General features: G+C 41.5%; 1 protein-coding gene across 1 annotated transcript in view; it reads left to right on the plus strand.

The window, feature by feature from the left end:
* The window catches only part of DOCK5 (dedicator of cytokinesis 5), a gene marked incomplete at its 3' end in the record, with an annotated part of 171,200 nt that overhangs the window by 28,190 nt on the left and 118,296 nt on the right, over window positions 1-24,714 (plus strand). Inside the window, exon 2 of the mRNA XM_084246201.1 lies at window positions 17,403-17,486. Within this exon, the coding sequence (XP_084102327.1) occupies window positions 17,403-17,486 (84 nt within the window). The remainder of the gene's footprint in view (window positions 1-17,402; window positions 17,487-24,714) is intronic.

The raw sequence follows: 24,714 nt of genomic DNA on the forward strand, positions 1-24,714 counted from the left end.
CTGTGCCTGTCTATCCAGCGCCCAGCCCATCCTTAGGCACAGAATAAGGCCTTCATGGTGACTTACACATTGTGTTATGGTGGAAATTCATGGAAATTGATGGAGGGAGCACCTCTTCAGAAGGCCAAAGATAGGAAAGAGAGGAATTATCCTTCCCAAGCAGCTCAGGAGAGCAATTTCAACCTATTGAATTTCTTAGACTTCATGTTTCTGTCTCCAGCATTCCTGACTGCTGTGTATATCACCAGGACACAGCCTTTTTTTTTTTAATTTTTAAAAAAGACCACTGACTAAGGTAATCTTGTCGTATTGTTAAAGAACTTAAACAATAATTGAAATTGACAATTACTAACTTCTCCCCCCATTTGGGTAAAGTCAATATTTATTGTAATTTATATATTAAGTAATTAAAAATAATAAATCTCAAATTTTTTTCTTAATCTTTTGGACCCTGGGGACATTTCATATATACATATATGAAAACATTTCTCATATATTATTGAAAGCATTTGATACACATACACATAATTTCATTAAATAATTGGAAGGAAATTTTTTTAAACCTTTTGTGTATAAATAAGTAATTACATTGATGCTCTCCATACTCCTTAATCATCAGCATGTTAGAAAGGAGCAATTGAGGTTATTGAGTTTACTGAGGTTACTACCAGTTTACTGAACTTGGTAACTCATAGGACTAGTCCTGATGAGTGGGATTATCTTGTGTGAAAGTTTTGGGCTCTTCATGTGCTTTGGATAGTGACCTCCAATGTGCTAGATTGCAGTATATAGTGCAGTTCTATTGCCTTCAGTAACCCAGAACACAGAAGTCAAGTGTGGGTGCTGGGGGAGGATGTGTTGGTGGAGGATAATGACTCAGGTTGGCTGGAGAGAATACTGCTGTCCAGGCCAGCACTTGCAAGGAGGGGCCATGTCTTGCTCCCAAAGCGCCAGGAGATAATTTTAGACGGTGCAGTACACAGTGTTCATTCAACATTGAATCATATAGCGAGACAGCATGCGGCTTAAATTATCTTCCAGTACTTCCAGTTTCACCAAACAGAAAGTCTGGGTGTTATGTGTAAGTGATACATCTTAAAATTCACAGTCTCTGTCTTGCAGGCCTGTAGCTACTGAGACTGCAGGTGTGATACTAACGCTTTTCTCCTCTTTCCAGCCTTTTTGTCTTTCTTTTTTCTGTGCTGTCATTTTCATGTTGGGAATTTCCCTGCAAATGGCAGCTAATCCTTGATTGTTTGATCATATGGAAGGATGAGAAATTCAGAACTGGCCATTTTTGTGAAGAGCTTCAAATGCCTTTATCTATAGAATTGTCTCTGAGCAATTCAGAGTCCCCCAGAAAAGAAAATCTCATATTTGTGCAGAATAAGCCTGGCTTCTAGGGCTCTTGGACATCAGTGGGAGTAGAGGGCTGGGAGTGGGACTTGGGAAGGTGGGGCGCTCATCATGAGCACAACTTAGTATGGAAATTTCTTTGCCCTGTTTCACTCCAGCACCTTTCTTGCCTGGTGTCCCTGAGTTTGGGAACATTTCTCATTCGGTTTTAAAGAGCATAAGCTTCTGTCTCCTGTGGGGGTGGAGAAGGGATTGCCATCTGGAAGTGTGGAGGGGTAGGGATGTCACTCATTTATCCAGCCTCTCAAATTTCCCCCTTTTGACAGCCTGCTTCGCTAGTCCCTCCACAATCAGGGTCAGTCAACCCGTAGAGCTTTATGGATTTGTAGGTTATTTTTCAAGGCCTCTACTATTGTTAGGTTTCTATTTTCAAAGGAAAATATCCAATAAGTGGAATTACTAAATCAAAGAGTAAGAATATTTAAAATGCTTGAACCTTTTCAATAGCTTTTAGCTAGATTTTGCCACTTCGATTCCTTTTTTTTATTTTATTATAATTTTTTTTTTTTAGAGGCATGTTTTCTTTGTTTGTTTGTTTGTTTGTTTTGTTTATACATGCACTGGGTACAGTCAGAAGCGCGGGAGGGTGAGAGAATTCACCAGAGCCAGAGCAGGGAGCAGAGCAGGCAGAAGGACCGAAGTACACTGCTGAGGGGAGCAGCGGGCGGCAGGAGAGGTCTGTGCGCCATGCGGGACCCTCCTCCGGTGGCTGGGAAGCAGCCGGGGATTGAACTGGCGCCGCAGAGGCCGCGGGCAGCTTCGCAACCCAGCGCTCTACCGCTGCGCCACCGGGGAGGCCCTATTTTATTATAAATTTTATTTTTATATTCCCCATACAATTGTGACCCCCTTATTTTGACCCCAATCCCTCCCCTCCCCGCCCCTCACCCTCCATAGAGTGTCTCTGGTTCATAGTTGTTTGTTGATTTTGGTTTTTACTTTCTTATAGTTATTCTTTTTCCTGGTCCCTTACTTAAGTTTTCTAGATTCCTGCTATGAGTGAGACCATCCGGTATTTTTCTTTGCCACTTAGATTCTAATGCCACTGCTAATCATCATTATAGCCATCACTGCCATCACCACCATCACTACTATCACCACCATGTCCATCACCATTATCATATCTGTCACCATCATCACCACCATCCCCACATATCCGTCACCATCATCATCATAGATGATGGAAGAACTCATTTCACTCTACATTCTCATCTCATCTAATGCTCATAACAATCGTGTGCAAAAGTCATAGCTGTTGGTCAGTTTGGCAGAGGAGAAAATGAAGGTTTCAGAGCTGAGGTTTGTATCTGGAGCCACCTGACTGCAATTATGCTGAGCCTATCAGATCACCATCCTCGGGGCTGGCCTGTGCCCCTTTTTTGCCAGGCCTTATCTTCAGTGAGTGATTCATTTTGGGAGTGAAGAAATATGCACCAGGTCTTATTCTTCCTTCCCTTCTCCCTCTAAGTCAGCAGGAAGTGTTGACTTAGTCTGGGGGCTCCTTGCCATTCCCTGTTTTCCTACATATAAAAATGATGTGTTTGTGTCCTCGCTTTCCTCATGCTGGTCTGGTCTGCACTGCACTATCGGAAGAATTCCTCAAGGGCCTGGCATGTGGATAGGACTTTGGTTTGTAGCGTGGATGCAGACTTTGCTTTTTCCAATACTATTATTATATAAGAGGGGTCTGAAAGGCAGATTATACCCTTGAGGGGCCCCCCACTCTACCCCTTGCAAATAGTTCCCAGACCTCATCTTTAAAATAAATGGGAATATAACACATTTGGTCCTATCATGTTCACTTCTGGATGGGTAGGTTTAATGCTGCTAGGACACAGGTGGGCTGTGTCTCCTCTGGCCTCGGCCCTTCGTTTTCTCCAATATAAATAAAAGAATTATATGTCCTGTGTCTAGCAGTTTCACAACAGCTCCGTGAGAATAAGTAAGAGGATCTCTGTAAATTTCTCCTTTCCCCTCTAATCAGATAGGATGAAGACCAGGAATCATAATTATTGCCACATTAGCACACCAAGGTAGAATGCATTAGAAGCCATTCCTTTTAATCTAATCTCTCTTTGTTCCACCTGTTCCTACTTTCTCCAGAGCTCCTACTCCACCCTGGGGTGCTATTATGTATTTTTAGCTGTGTCAGCTGAAGGCTTTCTTGAAGGCCTTGGGGCACAGTGTGTCCTTTCCTGGAGCCCACTTCCCATCTACAGGAGGGATGACATGTTAGAGGATATTTGCCAAGAGGTGTCTTCCTACCTGGTCCGCTGACAGCCGCCTGCTCAGCCGACCACACACTGTGCAGTCCTTGGCCGATTCCCTGTCACCCACCCCAGGAGTTCTGCTGTGGGGCCTTTGCTCTGCTCAACCGAGTGTTGCCCTAGAAGGCCCTGACCTAGGGGGGCTAATGGATCCATTATTGTTAGGGCTTAGTTGTTTGGAATATGCTTTCTAAACTAAGTATGTGTGCCACAGTGTTTTAGACTGAAAAAGGGACTTTTTAATATTTTTAACAATAAAGCAAAACGGATGGAGTAAGATGAGTGATCAGAATGACTCGCTCTTACCATCGAGAGGAGCCATGTTTTAGTCTGCTCAGGCTGTTAGAACAAGCCCTGTAGACTGGAGGCTTCAACAATGGACTGTCATCTCTCACAGTTCTGGAAAGTTGGGGAGTCTGAGGTCAGGGTGCCAGCTTGTCGGGTTCTGGGCAGGGCCCTCTTCCTGGCATGCAGATGGGCTCATCTCTCTGTGTCCTCAGTTGGCAGGAGGGTGAGGGTGGGGAGAGAGCTGGAGAGTACCTCATGATTTCATCTAGGCCCAGTTATCTCCCCAAACCCCATTTCTAGATACTATCATGTGAGAATGAGGCCTTCAAAGAGCATGTCTTTTGGAAGAGACACAAACACTCATTCCACGGCAGATAACTTCTTTTGAAAAAAAGGTCTTTGAATCTGTCAGAGGGCAGCTGGAGAGCAAGATGGGAGGGCTCAGTAGACTGGTGGAGAACTGTGGGTGTCCTGACGACGGGTGTGGTGCATCTGAAGAGGTGTGAACCTGTACCTCCGAATCATATAGTGTTGTAAACCAACATTACTACAACCAAAAAATGCTAATAAAAATATTTTAAGTGTATCTTTATGTTTTAAGATGGACTTAGGTCCTTTTTGGTAAATGGTTTTTAGATGCATCAAAACCTCCTGAAAATTAAATTTCTCTCTAAGTGGAGAGATTGTGTGTCACATGTATGAAGAACTCGGACCTACGCAGCCTGTCACGGTTGAGACTGGTCATATGTGTTTCCCTGACCATCTGCACACACATTTTCCCCTCCTCTTGCTCAGCCTTGCTCTCTGCAGCATCACCTTCTCATTCTGTTTTGGTTGCTGCTGTATCTCCAGCAACTAGAACAAGGTGAGGTTGCACTCAGTTATTATTTGTTGAATGACGCAATTTTATCTTTAGTGGTTTTCACCTGTCCTACATTGTATAATATCCTTGAGTTCTAATATCCTTAGTAGTATCTATGTATTTACCAATGCTCCTTTCTAACCCTACGACAAATATGAATGTTAATTTACCCATAAGAAAAAGAGCAAAGAAGTGTGGCCACTCAGAATCTTACTCCCTTGTGATTGTAAAAAACACAAATGGAGTAAGAACGAATCTGTTTTTGACTACGAGAGAAACTTTAAGATGGGAAGGATCTTGCAGGGATCAGCTTAAGGCTCTTCTGTATTGAGAGATACAACTTCATCTTTTCCTCTGTAATTAATTAGATATAAAAAGTTAGAGCAACAACCTGTGTTATGTAGCAAATCAGACAATATAGAGATGTATAGAAAAAGTGGCTTTAGCACCCTGTCCCCTCCCTGGGCCACACCCGCACACCCCTCCTCCATTGACTGATGTGAGGAGGGTAGTCTCTCTGACAATTTAACAACAAAAAGCCTCAAGTCACCAAGTTCAGCAATAGACAAAGGACTTGAGTACAAAGAGGACATACACTTGGCTCTCAAGCATATGAAAAGGTACTCAACATCACTAACCCTTACAAAAAATGTAAATCCAAACCCAGTGATATATTACCTCATACCCACCGGGAGGGCTACCATCAAAAAATAAAAATAAATAGAAAAAAATAACAAGACTGGTGCAGATGTGGAGAAATTGGAATGTAATATGGTGCATCCACTTTAAATAAGTTCCTCAAAAATGAAAAAGACAGTTATTGTCTTAGCCAGCAATTCCACACATGGGTATATGCCCAGAAGAATGGAAAGCAGGGTCTCAAGATGTCCGCACACCCGTGTTCATAGCAGCATTGTTCACAGCAGCTAGAGGATGAAGCAACCCAGTGTCCATCCACCATGAAATGGATAAACAAAATGTGTCTACCTACAGTGAATCACTAATCAGCCTTAAAAAGACGGAAATTCCCCCTGGTGGCACAAGGGTTATTAAGACACAACTTATGAAGCTGTCCGCAGCCACTGCAGCACGAGTTCAGTTCCCGGCCAGGGAGCTACCCACATGGCACATCAGACCTCTCCTGTCTCGCCTGCTGCTCCCCTCAGCAGTGTACTTCGGTCAGTCTGCCTGTTCTGTTCCCCACTCTGTCTCTGGTGAATCCTCTCACCACCCCCTGCCTCTCTGGCCTGTACCCCAGCTCTTGTATGCATAAATAAATAAATCTTAAAAAAAAAAGACGGAAATTCTGACACATCTACATGAATGACTCTATGGACTATGCTGAGTGAACTAGGCCAGCCACAAAAAGCAGATTCCTTTACATGGGTTATCTGGACTCAAATTCGTATAGAAAGGAGATGCTGGTTATCAAAAGTTGAGTGGGGAGATGAAAGGGGGAATTAGTTAATAGGTACAGAGTTTCAGTTTTGCAAGATGAAAGAATTCTGGAGACTGGTTGCACAACAGTGTGAAAATGCTTATTAACACCAATGAACTGTACACCTAAAAATGATTAAAATGGCAAATTTTATGTTATATGTATTTTACCACAATTCAAAACTTTTTTATAAATTAAAAAGAAAGGTAGTCTGTACCATCCATACTGTCTCAGTGCTCACGTGAGCCAAATGTGGTATATAGGCTGCTTTTTGCTTCCTGCTTACTTGGAAAAAAAAATGGGGTGATCATATTACGTATATTACTCAGCAACTTGCTTTGCATTTTGTCTTTCTTTTTAATCCATTTAACGACATATTACATATGTCTTTCCAGGTCAGTGAATATATACATCTGACTCATATGTTTTTCAAAAATGACTCATTCTCCATAGGATATGTGTACTGTGATTTATTTAACATTTCCTTTCTTCAGACCTTCAGTTTATTTCCAGCTCGGCTGCCACTGCAAACAATGCTTCATTCAGTCAGCAACTTTATTTGTATTTCCTTACATATCATTGCTATACTTCTGCTGAATCCAAGAGTAATTGCTAAGAGTATTACCAGGTTATTTTCTAAAATGTTTATAAAGTTCACATTCACACCAGGATTGTGTGACTCGTTAGCTTTTTACTGTAGTACAGGCAGCCCCTGCTTTTCCAAAGTTCAGATTTCACCACTTTGATTTTAGTAAAGACCTAGATTAGTACCTGTTTTCTCTAACAGAAAGAAATCCAAGAAGGATTTTCGCTTTTACGAAGAAGGGTAAAAAGCAAAAATGAGAGTTCAATGTCTGCTTTGCAGCTGAACACACACCCCGCAAGGCAGGGGGGCCGTCAAATAGACCCTAAGACACCTTCTGTAGGTTGTGCATTTACCATATTCATTCTTGCTCTTACATTTGGTGTTAGGATTATGCAGAATAGTGTTTTAATGCTGATAATAGCTGGTTCACCTCATGGTAAGTGTTTTAGGAATATTATTCAGTCTCCACAGCACCCCTGTGATATAGTTATTACTCGTCCCTTTGACATGCGGAGACACTCCAGGCAGGTGAGCAGCTAAGAGCCCAGTGTAACTACCCGAATTCCAGATGGTGAAGGAAAGACTAATGGTAGTAGCAGCAGAAACAGAGCAAGTAAGAGGATTCCATAGATGTCAAGTCTGAATGACTAAGGAATCAAGTTCCCCATCATCTAACTAAAATAGACTCATTGAGTTTTTCCTTACAACACCATGCTCTGACATTGTAAAAGTTGTCCTCTGGGCATAAAAACATTAATTTGAAAGGAAACCTGCACCCCTATATTTATAGCAGCATGATTTACAATAGTTAAGATATGGAAGCAACCTAAATGCCCCCAAACAGATGACTGGATCAAGAAGAGGTGGTATATGTGCACATGGAATATAAACTCATGCCATTTGCAGAAACATGGGAGGAAGAAGTATCAAAATGGGAGGGGAGAGCACAAGGGATCATGGTGAAGGTTCATGGGTGATGTGGCGATGAGAGATTTCTGGGACTACACTTGAGGAGAGAAATCAGATACCATTAAAAATGAACAATGATGTAAGAAAATTAACATGTTTAATAAAAAAAATGTCCTGTGGGGAAAGAGACTAGTTTGGGAATGTGAGTAGGGAGTGGGGATATGATATAATAAGCATGTGATATGTGGATCATAAAATGTGTTACCTCTTGGAGGTATGTGATTTCACCCTTCTCTATTTGTGCTTCACAGAGTAAGAGTAGAAGTTAGAACTGAAACACTTTCCATTGGGAACAAATATAGTGACTGAAGGTCACTGTTTAATGACTCATTGTATTGAAATAAAATATACCACACTAATGCCAAAGACTAGGAAATATATTTTCCACTAGCTTTCTAATTTTAAATGCCATAAAAAGAGCAAGCCTAGATTTCTGGCTGGAAAATGTTATTTTGCTATTAACATTTAGATTGGGCTGTAAGTTAGGTTGTTAAATTTTATGGACCATATTTTCTTTTTATGAACACTCATGCCTAAAATATTTTGATGCTTTGAGGATAACTTGAGAGGCATGCTGAATTGGCAAAACTTTTCCATTCTACTTTTAATTATTTGGAAATGTATGTGAAAAGAAAGTTGTATTCACATGCATTTTTTAAAAAAATAAAATGATTGAGTTAAATACAATCTGAAATTAAGAGTTTTCATGTCCTCTAAAATTACATCTTTTATTTTAAAAAAGATTTATTTATTTATGCATACAAGAACTGGGGTACAGGCCAGAGGTGGGGGGTGAGAGGATTCACCAGAGACAGAGTGGGAAGCAGAACAGGCAGACTGACTGAAATACACTGCTGAGCGGAGCAGCAGGTGAGGCAGGAGAGGTCTGCTGTGCCATGTGGGTAGCTCCCTGGCTGGGGATTGAACTCGTGCTGCAGAGGCTGTGGATAGCTTCATAGGTTGCGTCTCAACCCCTTGTGCCACCAGGAAGGCCCTAAAATTAACTCTTAAAAATGATGTGTTCACCTTTCTTCAGGCTAGAGGAAGAAGTGAGACTTAAAGAAATTTTTCTGTCTTTGCATTAGATTGATGTCGTCTATTTGTAGCATGAAAGAAAATTTTGATTGCATATATATACCTATGAAGATAAGTAAATCATAAAGTTCACTCCTCATGAGCATAGACCTGATGCTGGCTTGCTTGTCTAGTTAATTAATTGAATAAGTGATAATCAATCTTTAACTCTACTGTTTTAATTTGAAGTACAGTTCAAGTACCATTGCCAACACTGAGTAGTGTTGTTTTAAATCTTGCTGATTTTATTTCCTAAATAATTTTATTTTAAAAAGTACAGTAGTTTATTATAGAAATCACTAATTTGTGTCTTGACAAAAATTATTCCAGCTTACTCATTTCTGTTTGCCTTTAACATGATCGTAGCAAGATGCTTCTTTTTGATTCTTAGTTTTCTTGTAAGTGAAAAGAGCAATTGGATCTAGAGTTTCCATTAAAGTCTTCTGGTTTTAAAAGTTTCTAAAGTTTGTTTTTTAAAAAGAAAGATTTTGTGAGGCTCCTCAGGTTGTTTTGTGGTATCAGAAGGCATTTTTATTGAGAATGACTGAAAATGAATATGATTTCAGTTTCAGTTCTGCCGTGTACTCATGTAATGATTGTAGAGTTAGTTAACATTTACCCAAGGGTTACTATGTGGAAGGCATAATTTAAGTGCTTTATATTCATTATCCCTTAATCTTCACAAGAACCCTGTATATGAGATGCTGTCATTATGTCCACTTAGGGATGAGGACAATGAAGCGCCAAGTTAAATGCTCTCCAGTGAGAATCAGTGCACGCCAAAGGGTTTCTCAGATCACCTCAGTTTCTAGCTTTCTCCTCAGTTGTTGGCTCTTCTCATGCCCCCTTCCCTCCTGCCGGATGTACATGCATTCTCACTGTGCTTTCAGTAGGATGAGCCTCTGGTGTAATAACACTGAAGGAACTTGGACTCAGGTCTGAGCCCTCCTGAGTGTGACTCATGGGGTCCAGGGGGCCTCACTGAGCTTGTTCAAGGGCAAGCCCTGTTGGGAAGTAACTGCTGTTGCATTAGCATTTTCAGGTGGATGGTTTTTAATTTTTTTTTAGATTTATTTATTTATGCATACAAGAACTGGGGTACAGGCCAGAGGGGCAGGGGGTGAGAGGATTCAAGGGAGACAGAGTGGGGAACAGAACAGGCAGATTGACTTAAATACACTGCTGAGGGGAGCAGCAGGCGAGTCAGGAGAGGTCTGCTGCACCATGTGGGTAGCTTCCTGGCCGGGGATCGAACCTGGGCTGCAGTGGCTGCAGACAGCTTCATAGGGTGTCTTGCGCCACCAGGGAGGCCCCTGGTTTTTAATTTTTAATTGATAATTTATTGATGGGTCCTTGACATACAACATTGTGAGTTTCAGGTGTGCAACGTAATGATTGACATTGCGTGTGCCACTGGAGTGATGTCCCCTCAAGGCTGCTGTCTATTCTTAGTCTGCTCATGCTTGCAAGACTACACCATTGCCTGCATCCAGGGACTTACTGATTTTCTTTTTTTTAATTAATTTATTTTTTAATATCCTTTTACTTTATCACAAAGTACACACAACAGTACTCTTAGAAAAACATGACTAGTACTTCCACCACTAATGTAATTACTGAGAATAGTTTTATTTCATATTTTCCATATTCAACTAATCTATTTTTATGGTAATATTATGAACAATCTGACATAAGTCATATACTATATTCATAGCTTTTTAAAAAATTTTATATTTTTACATCATTGTTCATTTATTTTTAAGATTTATTTAAACAAGAACTGGGATACAGGCCAGATGTGTGGGAGGGTGAGAGGCTTTACCAGAGACAGAACGGGGAACAGAACAGGCAGACTGACTGAAATATACTGCTGAGGGGAGCAGCAGGCGAGATAAGAGAGGTCTGCTGCGCCATGTGGGTATCTCCCCGCTGGGCAGGGTCAAACCCACACTGCAGAGGCTGCAGACAGCTTCACAGCCCTGTGCTCAACCACCTGCTCCACCAGGGTGGCCCGCATTGTTCATTTTTAAGCAATGTTTGCTTCCCCCTTCTCCCTCCCCATCAGGTGGACTTCCTGATTTTCTAACTGGATTTTTGTGCATCTTGATCACCTCACCCATTTCACTCCCTTGAGGTTGATATTTTTTAAATAATGGGTTTTCCAGTTTGACTGTGACTCATTCCTTTTCTCAATGGTCTGTGTTTTGTCTTCAATCATGAATGTGTGGAGAAAGCAGTCACTGGCCATGCTGGCTGTCATTGTTCTAGATTCCACAGTGATCTCTGACATTATCTTCATATTTTCTATTCCTCAATTAAGATTTTTGCCCATAACCTAGATGCAGGAAATGTATTACAATGTGAGATCTGACCATTTTTATCTTAGATCTGCTCAGTTTTTATTGAATCAGAACATATGAAGAAAAAAATCTGATAGTGATACCTTACTGGATGGAGGAAAGATGTTCAGGCTTGTTAGTAAGTTCGTTTTCTTTTTAGTACTTTAGCATAAAACTCCCTTAATTGCATTTATTTATTTTACTCAAGAAGAAAGAGATCAATTGGAAAGAATATAAGCTAATGGAACTATAAGTGTGAGTGGCATTAGAATGTGTACCTTTAATTTTATACTCAGATTGAGCACCCTTAAGTGAATACAAGATTGAGGTATTGTTGGTATTCTGACAATACCCTAGTTCCTCAGTAGAATCACTGCAGAGGTGGTTGGGAGGGGCAGCAAGAAAATGGTTAAAAAATTAAAATATTCCCTGACTTTCTACGCTGCTTTCTAGGGGAGATCTCTATTTAGCTGCCTGCAATAGTATGGCTCGTTCAGGATGCCCGCACTTCATGGTCAACAACAGCCTTTACCGTGGAAGTGCCTCGGAGGCCAGCTTGTTCTGTTACCTCTGCAGTCCTTCCTGACTCCTAGTTTTCATCAAATGGCTTCTACTGGCTTGTTGGTGAAAGTCGAGTGTCTGTCTCTGAGGATGTGGGTGTCAGCATACTCAAAGTGGGAAGCTGGATGGGATAAGAAAGGGGAAGGGGTTTGGGAAGGTGGCTGCATTCACCCCTCGTGTCTACTGGGTTTTAGTCATAGACCTCGGGACTCTGCTTATGTTGTTCCCTTTAGGTTTCACAAAACCACATGAGGAGTATAGTGTTACCTTCATTTTTAGATGGAGAAGCTGTGGGCAAAAACTGTGTCTGTAAAGCATAGACTCTTGTACTGTAATTTTGAATGTACTGTAATTTTGTTGGATCTTTCCTCCTTTAAATATTTCATGTAAATTTAATTTCATACTTTTTTTATTTTTAAAGATTTATTTATTTTTTATTTATGCAATAGCTGGGGTACAGGCCAGAGGTGTGGGAGGGTGAGAGGATTCACCAGAGACAGCGTGGGGAGCAGCACAGGCAGAAGGACCGAAGCACTCGGCTGAGGGGAGCAGCGGGTGTGACAGGAGAGGTCTGCTGCACCTTGTGGGAATCTCCCTGGCCGACTGGGAATCAAACCGGTGCTGCAGAGGCTGCAGGCAGCTTCACAGTGCTGCGCTCAACCCGCCGCGCCACCAGGGAGGCCCTCATACTATTTTAAATGAGATGACTTATAGGGAGCACTTGGTACTTGTGAGCCAGTCAATAAATAATAGTTGGGTTGTGAAATACCTTTCCAATTTAAATATATTTATCTTTGCCATCCATAAATCTGTGCAATTCTTGAGTTAGAGATTTCTAAGGAATAGCCAATAAATGGGTTTATTAAATTTTCTATTCTTCTGAATGGTCTAGAAAACAAAGTTAAGAATCCTGTGAGAGCTTGCGCCTGTGGTGTGCTGTGGTTAGGATGTAGAAGTTTCTGTCCTCAGCAGTTGCTGCTGGCATGTTTACTTCTGCGTATAGAGGCATTTGAAAAGATTAGTTTGGAGCCTAAATGAAATTATTAACATAAAAAAATTTTTACTTCTTGGGGTCATACTCGCTATTGAGTCTGATTCTCTGATTCATATAGTAGAATAGAATTAAAGAACCAAAGAGAAAAGTCCACTTGGCTTTTTTAGGACACCATTGCATTAAATCCAGGGTAAGAATCAAAGGTGAGATCGACCTGATTTATTATTCTAGTACTAGTGGCCAAAATCAGGAAGATTAAATAATAATAAAAGGAGTAAATTTGATCTTTTTAATATCCTGAATGGATTACATCTCAAATAGTATACAGTACCTTAATTTGTGTTGGCTATAGCTTTGTGGAGTCTATCCAATGACTAAAAATATTGTAATGTAGTTATTTTTCAGGGTGCTATCATTTGAGGATTCATGAAAAAACCTAATTTATTAGAAAGATTATATCAGTAACCCACAGTCTTAACATCAAAAGTGATCCTTAGCTGGGACCTGCAAATCTCTTTTACTGGTTTCTTATTGTATAATTCCAGGACCTCAAGTTCTTTCATTTTTTTTCCTTCTCATATAAACATGGCAAGAGAAAAAACCAAAGATTTGGTAAAGTGCAAACTATTTCACATTTGTAGACATAATGTCTTGTCTGCTCGGCTCTGCCAAATTATACTTTTCCTGTTATAAACAGTAAGCTGCTCGGGAAGAATTCCAGCTATTCGTCTTTCCCAACCTTGCACCCAGCAGCCTGCAAGGCGATTTATATACAGCAGCTCCCCAGTCTTGTTTAATTTCCTCAGACAAAACAAGAGATTGCCGTGGTGCCTGCTAGTTCAAAGCGGGCACATCTTGTTTCTCTTGCCTCTTACCATCACCTCGTGAGTCAGAGTTACTGGTCCAGAGCCAGGTCTACAGATGAGAAACTGAGGCCCAGACTGAGTAACTCGTTCATGGTCGTCCATGTGTAAGTGCCAGAGTTGAGTCTAATTCCATTTTGTTTAACACTGAGTGCTTGCTTTGCTTCCCCTTTATTTTTCTCTATACTAGTCATTCACATTCTAGGGAGAAAACATTATCTGCTGAATGTGTCAGTTGTGTGCCTGTTCTCAGAATAGCATAGACTGACAGCATGACCACTCTCACTGATTTATATGATGAAACTTATTTTGCGCCACCTCCCTGGTTAGGTGTCAGCACTATGTAGCCACTGCAGCATAAATTCGATCCCTGCCCGGGGAGCTGACCCACATGGCGCAGCAGACCTCTCCTGTCTTCGCCTGCTGCTCTTCTCAGCAATGTGTTTCAGTAGATCCACCTGTTCTTTTCCCCACTCTGTCTCTGGTGAATCCTCTCACCCCCACACCTCTGGCCTGCACCCTAGTTCTTGTATTCATTAATAAATAAATCTTTAAAAGAAACTTATTTTTGGAAATAAGCGTCTCATTTAATGAGAGAAATCTAAGCTCAGACAACATATTGAGAGACTATTAGATGCTTCTCTTTGTTTCCAGGTTATTCCAGGGTATATTTTCCCCATATGAGTCCCTGGTTATCACAGGATCTGCTGCTTTCATAACAGCTTGTTGCTTATAAAGCTGATTTACTTGGAAGCAAGATGCTTCCCCTTCTCTTTCCTCAGATGGAAACTCAGTTTCTTCATTAAATAATGGGACACATGACATCTATTCCATGCAGTGAGTATATTTATTATATATGGAAGTGAGACCATAAAATACCATGGAAATTGGAGCGTACTAGAGGGCGAGAGAGGCCATGCCCTGCAGTGTAGAGGTGGCATGAACAGATGACAACTATATTTTGTTGGTACTTACGTCCAAAGACATGAAACAGATCCTATATTTGCTCTCTGACTTGATTTCTCACTCCAGCAAAACATTGCTGAAGAGATGAACTTCCTATGTGAGTCTTTTAAAAAACCTGACTAGAAAAGTTAGCTTCTCTTATGTACGACGCATAAAGTGGCAAGAAAGGTGATTTGGATACACCTTTCCTCAGTGCTGGGAAAGTCCGGCTGCTGCTTCTGAGAATAGCAGAAGTGTCCTCGAGTTTGGGGAAGCGGTGAATAACTTAAGAGACTGGCGGATTTTATAATGTTAATTTTGTGCCTTGAGCACCTTTTGGGGATCTAATCCAGGGCCTTAAAATGTGAGACACAGAAGTAACATGTGGTGGGTCCCTATTCATGAGGGCTTGCCTTCTTGTAGATGGCAGACTGTGACACCAGGTTACCTGTGATTAAAAACTCAGTCTGTGCTGGATGGAAAAATTGAGTGGGACATGAGAAAAATAGCCTTGTAGGGTGATAGGGAGTCAGTTGTCATTGTTGAACTGAAATGTCGATGTGAATTTTGAGTTGTTAGGGAGAAAAAGGTGAGTTGTTGTTTCAGGTGGAGTAAACCAAGACTTGAATGCATAGTTTAGGAGAGAAGGTAAATGTCTTGATTGAAGCAGAAGGTAGAATCTGGCAGTTAATGGCGACAAGCATGGGTGGATAATTAGGACTGGGATTAAAAAAAAAAAGATTATCAGGCTTAAGAATCTAAGATTTAAGGAGAAAAGTTGAACTCTGTATGGGGGGTGAGAGGGGAAGAAACAAGGCTGTGTGTGTTTATAACAAAACTTGGTAGGTATTTTTACCTGGAGCTGCTTTTGAGAGAACCTCTGCTTGCTTTCCTAATGACTAAGAATGAGGAAGAGTCGATGCTTGGTCACTGCATGGGACATTGTGACATAGGGACCTCTACTTCCTCTTGCATTTGAGAGGCGGGCAGGTAGACGCAACCTGTTCCATGGAAGACAGTGAATGAGAACCAGGGAAATCCAAGAATGTGAGGACTACCTTTTCTGCAGAAAACCGCCAAAAACTTAGTGGGCGAAACATTTGAGTCAACTAGCAGATAGTAGAGGTGAACCTCTCAACTAGCAGCCATGGCCTAGTGACCCATGAGCAGGTCCAGGAGTCAGAAGCTGATTCTTACTGTTAAATTTTGTACAGTTTCTCCAAATTCACCTCATCAGCCGATCCTTCCTTGTTCTGAATTCATAGTCTAGTTCAAAGTTTAATGGTAAACAAATTCCAGCATAATTTGCCCAGGTCTCTGTGCCAAGATAACAGAGGAACACCATTTGAGTGACTCCCTTAATGAAAAAGAGGCCACTTGAAAAAGATGTGGCTGCAGTTAGTCTCCTTCCTGTTCACTGATAGACTGTGATGTAACAGGCAGCTGCCAAGCTGCAGATATAAGATGCACTGCAGACCCAGGAAGGAGCGGGGATACCATCATAACCGGCAGTGACAGGGATATCTTTCTCCCCTTTTGAATGATCCTTATGGGATCGGTCAGATGGAGTGAGACCCCGTCCTCCAGTGCTCATCAGAACTTCAGAGATGGGGGACATCGTGGGTCCCTTGGATCACTGAGTGGCTAGAACCGAATTTCTAAGGTGGCCCTTTTTTCCTGGAAGGAGCAAGAAATCAAGGGCAAGAAATAAAGCTACTTTAAAAAAAAAATCTTAATTGAAGTCTCATTTATATACTTGAAAATCTACCCATTGTAAATATACAGGTCATTGTATTTCAGTAACTCACAGAGTCGTGTACCCATCAACTCAATCCAGGTGTAGGCTTTCTCCATCTCCCCCAAAACTCTCTATTCAAGACATTGCATAGAAATGGGAACCTAAAATAAGGGTTTTTGTGGTTTGTTGGTTTGGTTTATTTTTTTGCATATGGTTTGGATTTCCATGTCCCTGATGACTAATGTGTTAAACATCTTTTCATGTGTGTATTAGCTACCCTTTATGTGTCTTGGTAAAATGTCTATTCAGACTTCTTACTATTTGTCCTTTGTGTGTATGTGAGTTATAAGGGTTAATCTATTGGTTTTCTTGGTCTGGCGTAGTCATTGCCAGTGTAAGAACCATGATAATTGAGGTCATCTTGATCTGGAAGTACTGGGGCAACCCAGTTCCCCTGGGTACCTGGAAATAGAACAAGGGGCCACCCCTGCACTGCACCTTGTGTCAGTCTGTAATTGGACAGTATATGGATTGAAAGTGGTCATTTGGCTATGAATTACTGTGTCAGAGGCCAGGAGATGGCTTGCTTTATATCCTTGAGAGCCTAACCTCTGTGGTGACACAGGCTGGCTTGTGTCAGAATGACAAAGGGACCATCGACAGAATCCCACAGTGTGTTTTCTTTGTAGCCTGATGTTTGCTATCATAAATATCACAATTATTTCTGTGATAATATATTTAATATCTTTCTTCCTCTAACAGATCGTGAAATCTCTGGGACAGGAACCACAGCTGTGTGTTCTGTCACTTTATTACTGCTCTCTAGTACAGTATGTTGTTCATAGCAGGCAACTAAGCCAATATTTGTTGGGTGGAGAAATGACTGTAAAACACCAGTAGTGGGGCTTGGAAAGATATTCTCTGCTTGAAAGTGGGTGACTCACTTGAAATCGTTAAGGAAAGAGTTACTTGTTGAACAAATAGTTCATTAACTACTGAATTGCGATCTAATGATTTTCACTGTCGCTGATGCCATGTCCACCTTTTATCTCTCATTTCCAGCGATCTACAACTACAATGCCTCTCAAGATGTGGAGCTGTCCTTGCAGATTGGAGACACAGTTCATATCCTGGAGATGTATGAGGGTAAGTCTGGATGGCCTTCTGCCAGGCTTGAAAACAGTGGAAATTACTTATTAATAAGATACTTAGAGCAAACATCAACATGTTTTACTTCCTGAAGTGGTGCTAGTAAAAATTCAGGAAGTACTTGGCTTATGTGATTTTTGTACTAAGGGTGATTTCAAAATAGTCTGCAGAATGCGTAAGTGCAAACATGCCCAGACACCAGAATAAAGAATGTGAATTTGTGAAGGTGGTGATTGTGGAGCCTCAACCACTGGATGCAGGAGACCAGACCAGGGCTGTCTCCAGAGGAGACATGTGGGCCACTGGGCTGGCAGTAGCTCAGAAAAAGTGCTGCTGATTAAGTGGGTCTTTCTGCTCAGTCCTAAATGTTGCCAGGTTGGGGGAGAAATAAGGCTGGGACTTACTGGTGTTGCTGAGATTCTTTCAGAGAATTAGGTCAGGACTGCAGCAGGTCCAGAAAGCCCTAGTACATTTCCTCCAACTGGGTCAGCCTGGGGGAGATGGTTCCAGTTAACCTGTTAGTGGCCTATGGGGAAGTATTGGGGACTCTTCATTTGTCTGAAAAGCAGAGGTTGTGTCTGTATCTACCCCAACACACCTTCTAGCTCCAATTCAAACTTTTAAAACTAATTCCTCCACTCTCCCACATTTCTAATCCAACGCATTTAGACCAGAACAGCCTACTGAGGTTGAGTATCAAAACAAAGAACAAATTTTTGCACCCATTTTCTCTCTTAAAATTGGTGGGAAATTCTCATAATGAGTGGGAAAGCTTGGCAAATTTTCTCATGAGATAACCCTTGTTAGAACAGAAATTCTAGATTTTCAGGGTCTGGCTCCCCATGTAAATGCATATGATGGTGGAATGGGAAAGGTGGTTGTCTAGAATCTAATGCAAATTCCTAGGGCAGGACAGGAGAATGCAGCCTAGAGGAGAGGAGGTAGGAAGCCAGAAGGAAAGTAAGCTGTCTGCTGATTGTACAGAGGACTCTGTCATTATTGTTCCTCCCTTTACTTTTGGGCAGAGGGCTAAAAATAACTTTCTCCTTTCTCTACAACTCAAAGTATAATGATACAACACCCAGGGACAGGAAAAGAGAGGAGCTGTTCCCACTCTGTCCTCTCTTTTGCTTTCTTTATCACCCTTAGATTCAGACAAACAATAATTTCATGGCACCCCCTTTCAGCAAGACGCTAGGTCAGTCCAAGTATTTTGTAAGGACCCCTTTGCATATGGAAACCATTGTTCCCTTAAGCCTTACTAGGTTGTATCTCAGATTAATCCACTCTGTCTACTCTCTGTGCACACACACATTTTTCCATTATATAGGTAAAAGGCTTATTTCAGTTTTTTTAGTTCTTCAATGTGAGCTTGAAAATAATGAATATTTGAGGATTGGTGAGGTTCAATGTTCTATGGATAACACATTTTTTCAAATGCTAACTTTTTCCCTACTTTTTGTGTTACTGAAATAACTGTTAGATGTTACACCATGATTGCAGTTTATGTCTCTTTACAATGATGTCAATTTTTTGCTTTATATATTTGCAGACCTGTTTTAGTTGCATACAGTTTTAGAATTCTTATATTAAATAATTCCACCTTTTACTTTATATTTATTAAACCCTTTGTCATTATCTCCCTCTAAGTGATACTTTCTGCCTTGGTTTATTTTGTCTGAAAGCCCTCTCAGGAGCTGTGCAAGAATCCCGTTTTTGTCCTTCTGGCTCCATGAGGCCATCAGAAATGCTGCTTAGCTTCTCAGCCACTCAGAAAGCTTTTCTTAATTCAGCAGAGGCCCCAAGATGAAAATCACACCAAATGCTAGCCTCAACTTTATAACTTTATAACTGCTAATTCTTTACTTTACAATGTTAGCTCTTCAGTTTGTGTGTGTGTGTGTGTGTGTGTGTGTGTATTTTCTAATTGTCCTGTGGCATGTGGGAGGGAAGAGTAGAGCGTAGATCTGAAATAAAGCAAATAACATCTTGTAAATACATATTTAATTTTTTTCTTTTTTATGTGACCCCAACATAGTATTTGAAGTAGCTGCCTGAAGTACTTTGTCCTCATAGGATTCACATTAACGGTAATTTTAAGTATGTGTTTTCATTGGCAGTCTCCCGACTGACCAATGAACATTTTTAACTAAAGGTAGGACTCCTATAGACCAGGCTAAGGTGGCCATTGAACTTGGTTGAATGCAAATATAAATATGAACACACACACACTCTCACGCAAATGCATCCAGTGCCAATACCCTCGGAGCTTGAGTTCAAAAGCCACAGTCCTACCAGTGGATTGCCATGCTCACAGTGGTATGCTCGCCCGCAGTGCTGGCAGTCTCACAAAACTGTTGGTTCATCAGTGCTGCATCTTGAATATGATGATTCAGGTACTGTAGGTCCTGACAGCAGGAAGCTGATTTTCTTGTTAGTTGCTACAATATAGTATTTCCAGCTGTGTTATTCTCTCATCTCAAGGAAAGATGTCAGTCAGTGCCTGTTCTGTAAAAGCAGACATGTGTCAAGGTGAGAATGGACAGATTTAGAATATGAGCCTACTCATTTTATTCTGCACCAAGGGGCATGTCAGCTTTACAGAGATTATTATATTGGGTTAAGTTTAAAATTGTTAATTTTTTAGAATTATTTTTGTATTAGTGGCTGCCTTTCCAGATGCCATGATGGGTTCACAAATCTGCTAAGGACTTAGAATTCTTGGCCGGGTTCTCAAATTCCTTTAGTACTTCAGGTCCTTCAGGACTCAGTGGGGGCAGGACTGCTTTGCAAACATTAAACACCATGGAAATGCTGAGTAATAACTTGTGTTCTATCCCTCCTCCCCTATCTCTTTTTTCCTTTAAAAAAAAAATAAACAAAATGGAAAGCCGGAGTACAGCCAGGTGGAATTTAAGAGTAATGCTGTCTTGGTGTCATGGCCTGTGGGTTTTTGTCTTTAGCTTCCGTCAGATCTGACTCCTGGGCCACCCCTCTGCACACTGTGCTCCACCCATCTTTGAGATATTTGCATACCAGACCTGTGTGTGTATTTCCGGTGTGAACATGAGCCCACCCCTCTGAAACCCAGACATGAAGCATTCTTTTTCTGCCCACCACCCACAGCTGAATACCACTTAGATTGTTCCTTTTGCTGTTTCCTGCCTGTGGTTGCATGAATCATTTTGAAAGTGGTAGCTCCTTGAAGGTAAAGCCTTTTCTTTTATCTGCAGTGTCATGTCTTGCATAGCCCCTGGCATACAATGGGTGCTCATTGAAAGTCTGTTGAATGAGTGAAGATAAAGTAATAGACCAAAGCAAACTAATATTAGAGTAAGGCAAACTTGTAGAGAGTAAGAAGTGAAGTGTGTGCAATGGAGTAAGGGGGAGGGGGATCACTTTCACAAAACTCCATGAATTACAGGGAAGAAATACCTTTCTTCCTCTGTGAGGGAAACACAGGGTCTCCAGCATTTCTCAGTCCTTTGCAGATGGCAGACTTTGGAAGGATTTGGTTATTGTATAGACAAATGTACAAATTTTTGTGTGGACATATGATTTCATTTCTCTTGGGTATATTACTAGGAGCAGAATTGCCAGGTGATTTGGTTGACTTTGTGTTTGATCTTTTGCATAAGTGCCATACTGATTGCTTGAGTTTTGGCTCTTTAACAGGAGACCAGGATCTATAAAAGAGAGAGCTTCGATCACTAGTTTCTTTCTGTGATCTTGTCCTTGAACTTTGCTTGTTACTAAAAATTGAGGAAAGGGAGTAGAATTGACTGAGAAGCTATATTTGGCTCATCCTTTATAGGTGCCCAAGTATTATTTGCCTTTAATGACTTTTTCAGAACAGAAATTCTTAAGAATCAAACTAGGTGTTCCTGCTCTTCTTCCTCTTGGCGATGTCTTTATTTCCGTAACCATGTAAGGGACTGGTAGAGAGAAAACTGTTCTGAACTTTCAGTGTTCTTTTCTACTGTGGATGAAAGAGCATTGGCACCCGGAGATTCCAGTAGTGGCCATTTATTCATACAGCAATACTTGCTAAGCGCTATGTGCCATGTGCACTTGCTGAGCGCAGTTCTACACACTGAGATCACCCGAGTGACAAAGCGGCAAGGTTCCTGCTCTCATAACCTTATTTCTATCCTTCCTTAGAGGGCTAGAATAAAAGCAAATGAATAAAATGAGTAAATTTTAAAAAGTTAGATACTTATAAGTGCAATGGGGAGAAAAGGATGGTCTCACAAAGACCAGGGGTGGGTGAGGGTAAAGGAAGGAGAGAACTACTTGAGATGAGATGGTTTTGTTTTTTTTTTTTTAATTTTTTAAAAAATTTATTTATTTTTATTTATTTATACAAGCACTGGGTACAGTCAGAAGCGCGGGAGGATGAGAGAATTCACCAGAGCCAGAGCGGGGAGCAGAGCAGGCAGAAGGACCGAAGTACACTGCTGAGGGGAGCAGCGGGCGGCAGGTGAGGTCTGCGCACCATGCGGGACCCTCCTCCGGTGGCCTGGGAGCAGCCTCAGCGCTGCAGAGGCTGCGGGCAGCTTTGCAACCCAGCACTCAACCGCTGTGCCACCAGGGAGGCCCTGAGATGAGATGGTTTTGTTCCTATCTAGGTTTAGCAAGACTCAGCATGCAAGACACTTAAATTTTCTATATATTTATGGTCATTTCATCTAAAATTAGGCCACTGTTTCAATTGAAACTGCTTTCAAAAGTAAAGTTTTAGCATCCCTATTACCAAAAGCCGTCCTCTGCTGTGACTAACCAAATTCTAGTCACAAGTAAACCTATGCTCACAGTATATTGACCCACTAATGGGCACTGATGACTTGTGTTTGGTTCATCCATTGGTTAACTCATTTTCAGTTGCAGAAGCCACTCTCATGTGCGAGGGAGAGGGTGTCTGGCATCAGCAGTGGTTTCTGGGAACAAACATAATACCAGTGGAAATATCTAAATGAGACGATGTTGCAAAGACATTCTTACTCTACAGAAGGTAGGCACAGCATTACGTTTCATGTTATTTCAGTCGAGTTTGTAAAGACCTACAGGGTAGCAGAAGTGATAGCATTGGAAGCAGAGGAAATGAACAACCTGAGAGCTGAAGGAAATAAGAAGCATTTGTGTATATACAGGAGATCCCTGGTATACCTGAGTTTCCTCTGTATAGAATGAGGCCTCCATCAATTTTTAAAATGCACCTTAATAAAGAAATCCACTTCAGGGCTTCCCCGGTGGCGCAGCGGTTGAGCGCTGGGTTGCGAAGCTGCCTGCAGCCTCTGCAGTGCCAGTTCGATCCCCGGCTGCTCCCCGGCCAACGGAGGAGGGTCCCACATGGCGCGCAGACCTCTCCTGCCGCCCGCTGCTCCCCTCAGCAATGTACTTCGGTCCCTCTGCCTGCTCTGCTCCCCGCTCTGGCTTGGTGAATTCTCTCACCCTCCTGCTCTTCTGACTGTAGCCAGAGCTTGTATAAATAAATAAATAAATCTAAAAAAAAAAATATATATATATATTAAAAAAAAAGAAATCCAATTCATTCTAGTATGAGAGGAAGTTAAATTGGATTATTAATTGAGCACTACATGTTTTCAGTCTCATCTTTATAAAGTAGGCTTTTTTGAATAAGGACTGACAGCAGCGTTAGGACAGATAGGTAAAGTTACATGGCCCTGAATTTTGCCTCCGGGCTGACAAAACTTTTAACAGAGGGATGAAAAGGAAGAGAATTTATTTGATGATTTTTGCTAATGAGATGCTTAATAAGTACTTTTCTGAGATGCAGTAATTGGAACTGAGCCTTGAACCATATGATACAGTCTGATCTCATCAAACTAACTCAGAATGTCCTTTAAGAAAATGAACAGTTATCTCCTACCATCCTGTATCTCAATCAGCCTGGTAGCCTTGACATCCCTTCATTGTTTCTCTTTTTATTCATTCCCTCTTTATTTGGTCATAGATGAATGAGAGGCAAAGGAAATCAAATTTGATTTTTAAAAATCAGTTCTTGATAGCATGTGTAAAAGATTACTGAGTGTAGACTGAAATAAGGTATTCTGTGTATTTATAATTTTCATTGACTTTTGTTACCCCATTAGTCAAGATCACTGGATGTTATTATAATACAGGATCCATAGGCTCACTGCGTTCAAGATAAAACAACCACGTTTCACAAACAGAAATGGCAGTGAGCCCCACAGCGTGGATGTGATGATGAGGACCCAAGGCAGGCACTTTGGCACATTTACCTTAAAGCACATTTGGCCGTGGGGCACTTTGTTGTGTGTGTGCTGGTCACTTCCCACATCTGTTTGACCTTTACCTTAAGTACAACTTGTCAGCTGCTACTGCTGGCGACATATGTTCCTGAGCTGTGTTATTTAAAAGATGTGTGCACAGTAGGAGTGTGTTTACAAGAAAAACTAATTAAAATGGAGAGCCTGCAAAAAATCTATCTCAGATGTAATCTTATCAAAAGAGAGAATGCCTCCTGCTTTTCTTTTCCAGATACTTTTGAGTGTGGAATCTTCTGGGGTGGAGGTCAGAACCCTTATCTGAGTGGTGCCTTCATTCAGTTACTCATTCATGACTGGTATTTGAAATTGGCCCATGTGGTCAGCTGCCCATGAACCTAAGGAGACAAAGTCAGCCTGAAAGCAAAGATGTTTGCAGGAATGTTCTGGAGGAGTGTTCCCACAAGCTTTTGGGGTCCCATAAGTTTTGGTCTCCAAGGGGTTTTGGAGGTTTGAAGGGGTCAAGAAGAGGGCAAAATGGTAGCAAGATCAGCTTTTTCTTTTTTTTTTTAATTTTTTTTTTAAATTTATTTTTATTTATTTATACAAGCACCGGGTACAGTCAGAAGCGCGGGAGGGTGAGAGAATTCACCAGAGCCAGAGCAGGGAGCAGAGCAGGCAGAAGGACCGAAGTACACTGCAGAGGGGAGCAGCGGGCGGCAGGAGAGGTCTGTGCGCCATGACCCTCCTCTGGTGGCCGGGGAGCAGCCGGGAACGAACCAGCGCTGCAGAGGCTGCGGGCAGCTTCGCAACCCAGCGCTCAACCGCTGCGCCACCGGGGAGGCCCAAGATCAGCTTTTTCCATCTCATGCACACATGCATGCCCTCTCATGGCTGCCACGCACTGCTGAGTCATTCACGTTATTTGGTGTATATATATTTTATGAAAAACTTCTTAGGTGTCTTATCCCCATTGG

This window comes from Talpa europaea, assembly GCF_964194135.1.
Source record: "Talpa europaea genome assembly, chromosome: 10".
NCBI classification, from domain to species: Eukaryota; Metazoa; Chordata; class Mammalia; order Eulipotyphla; family Talpidae; genus Talpa; species Talpa europaea.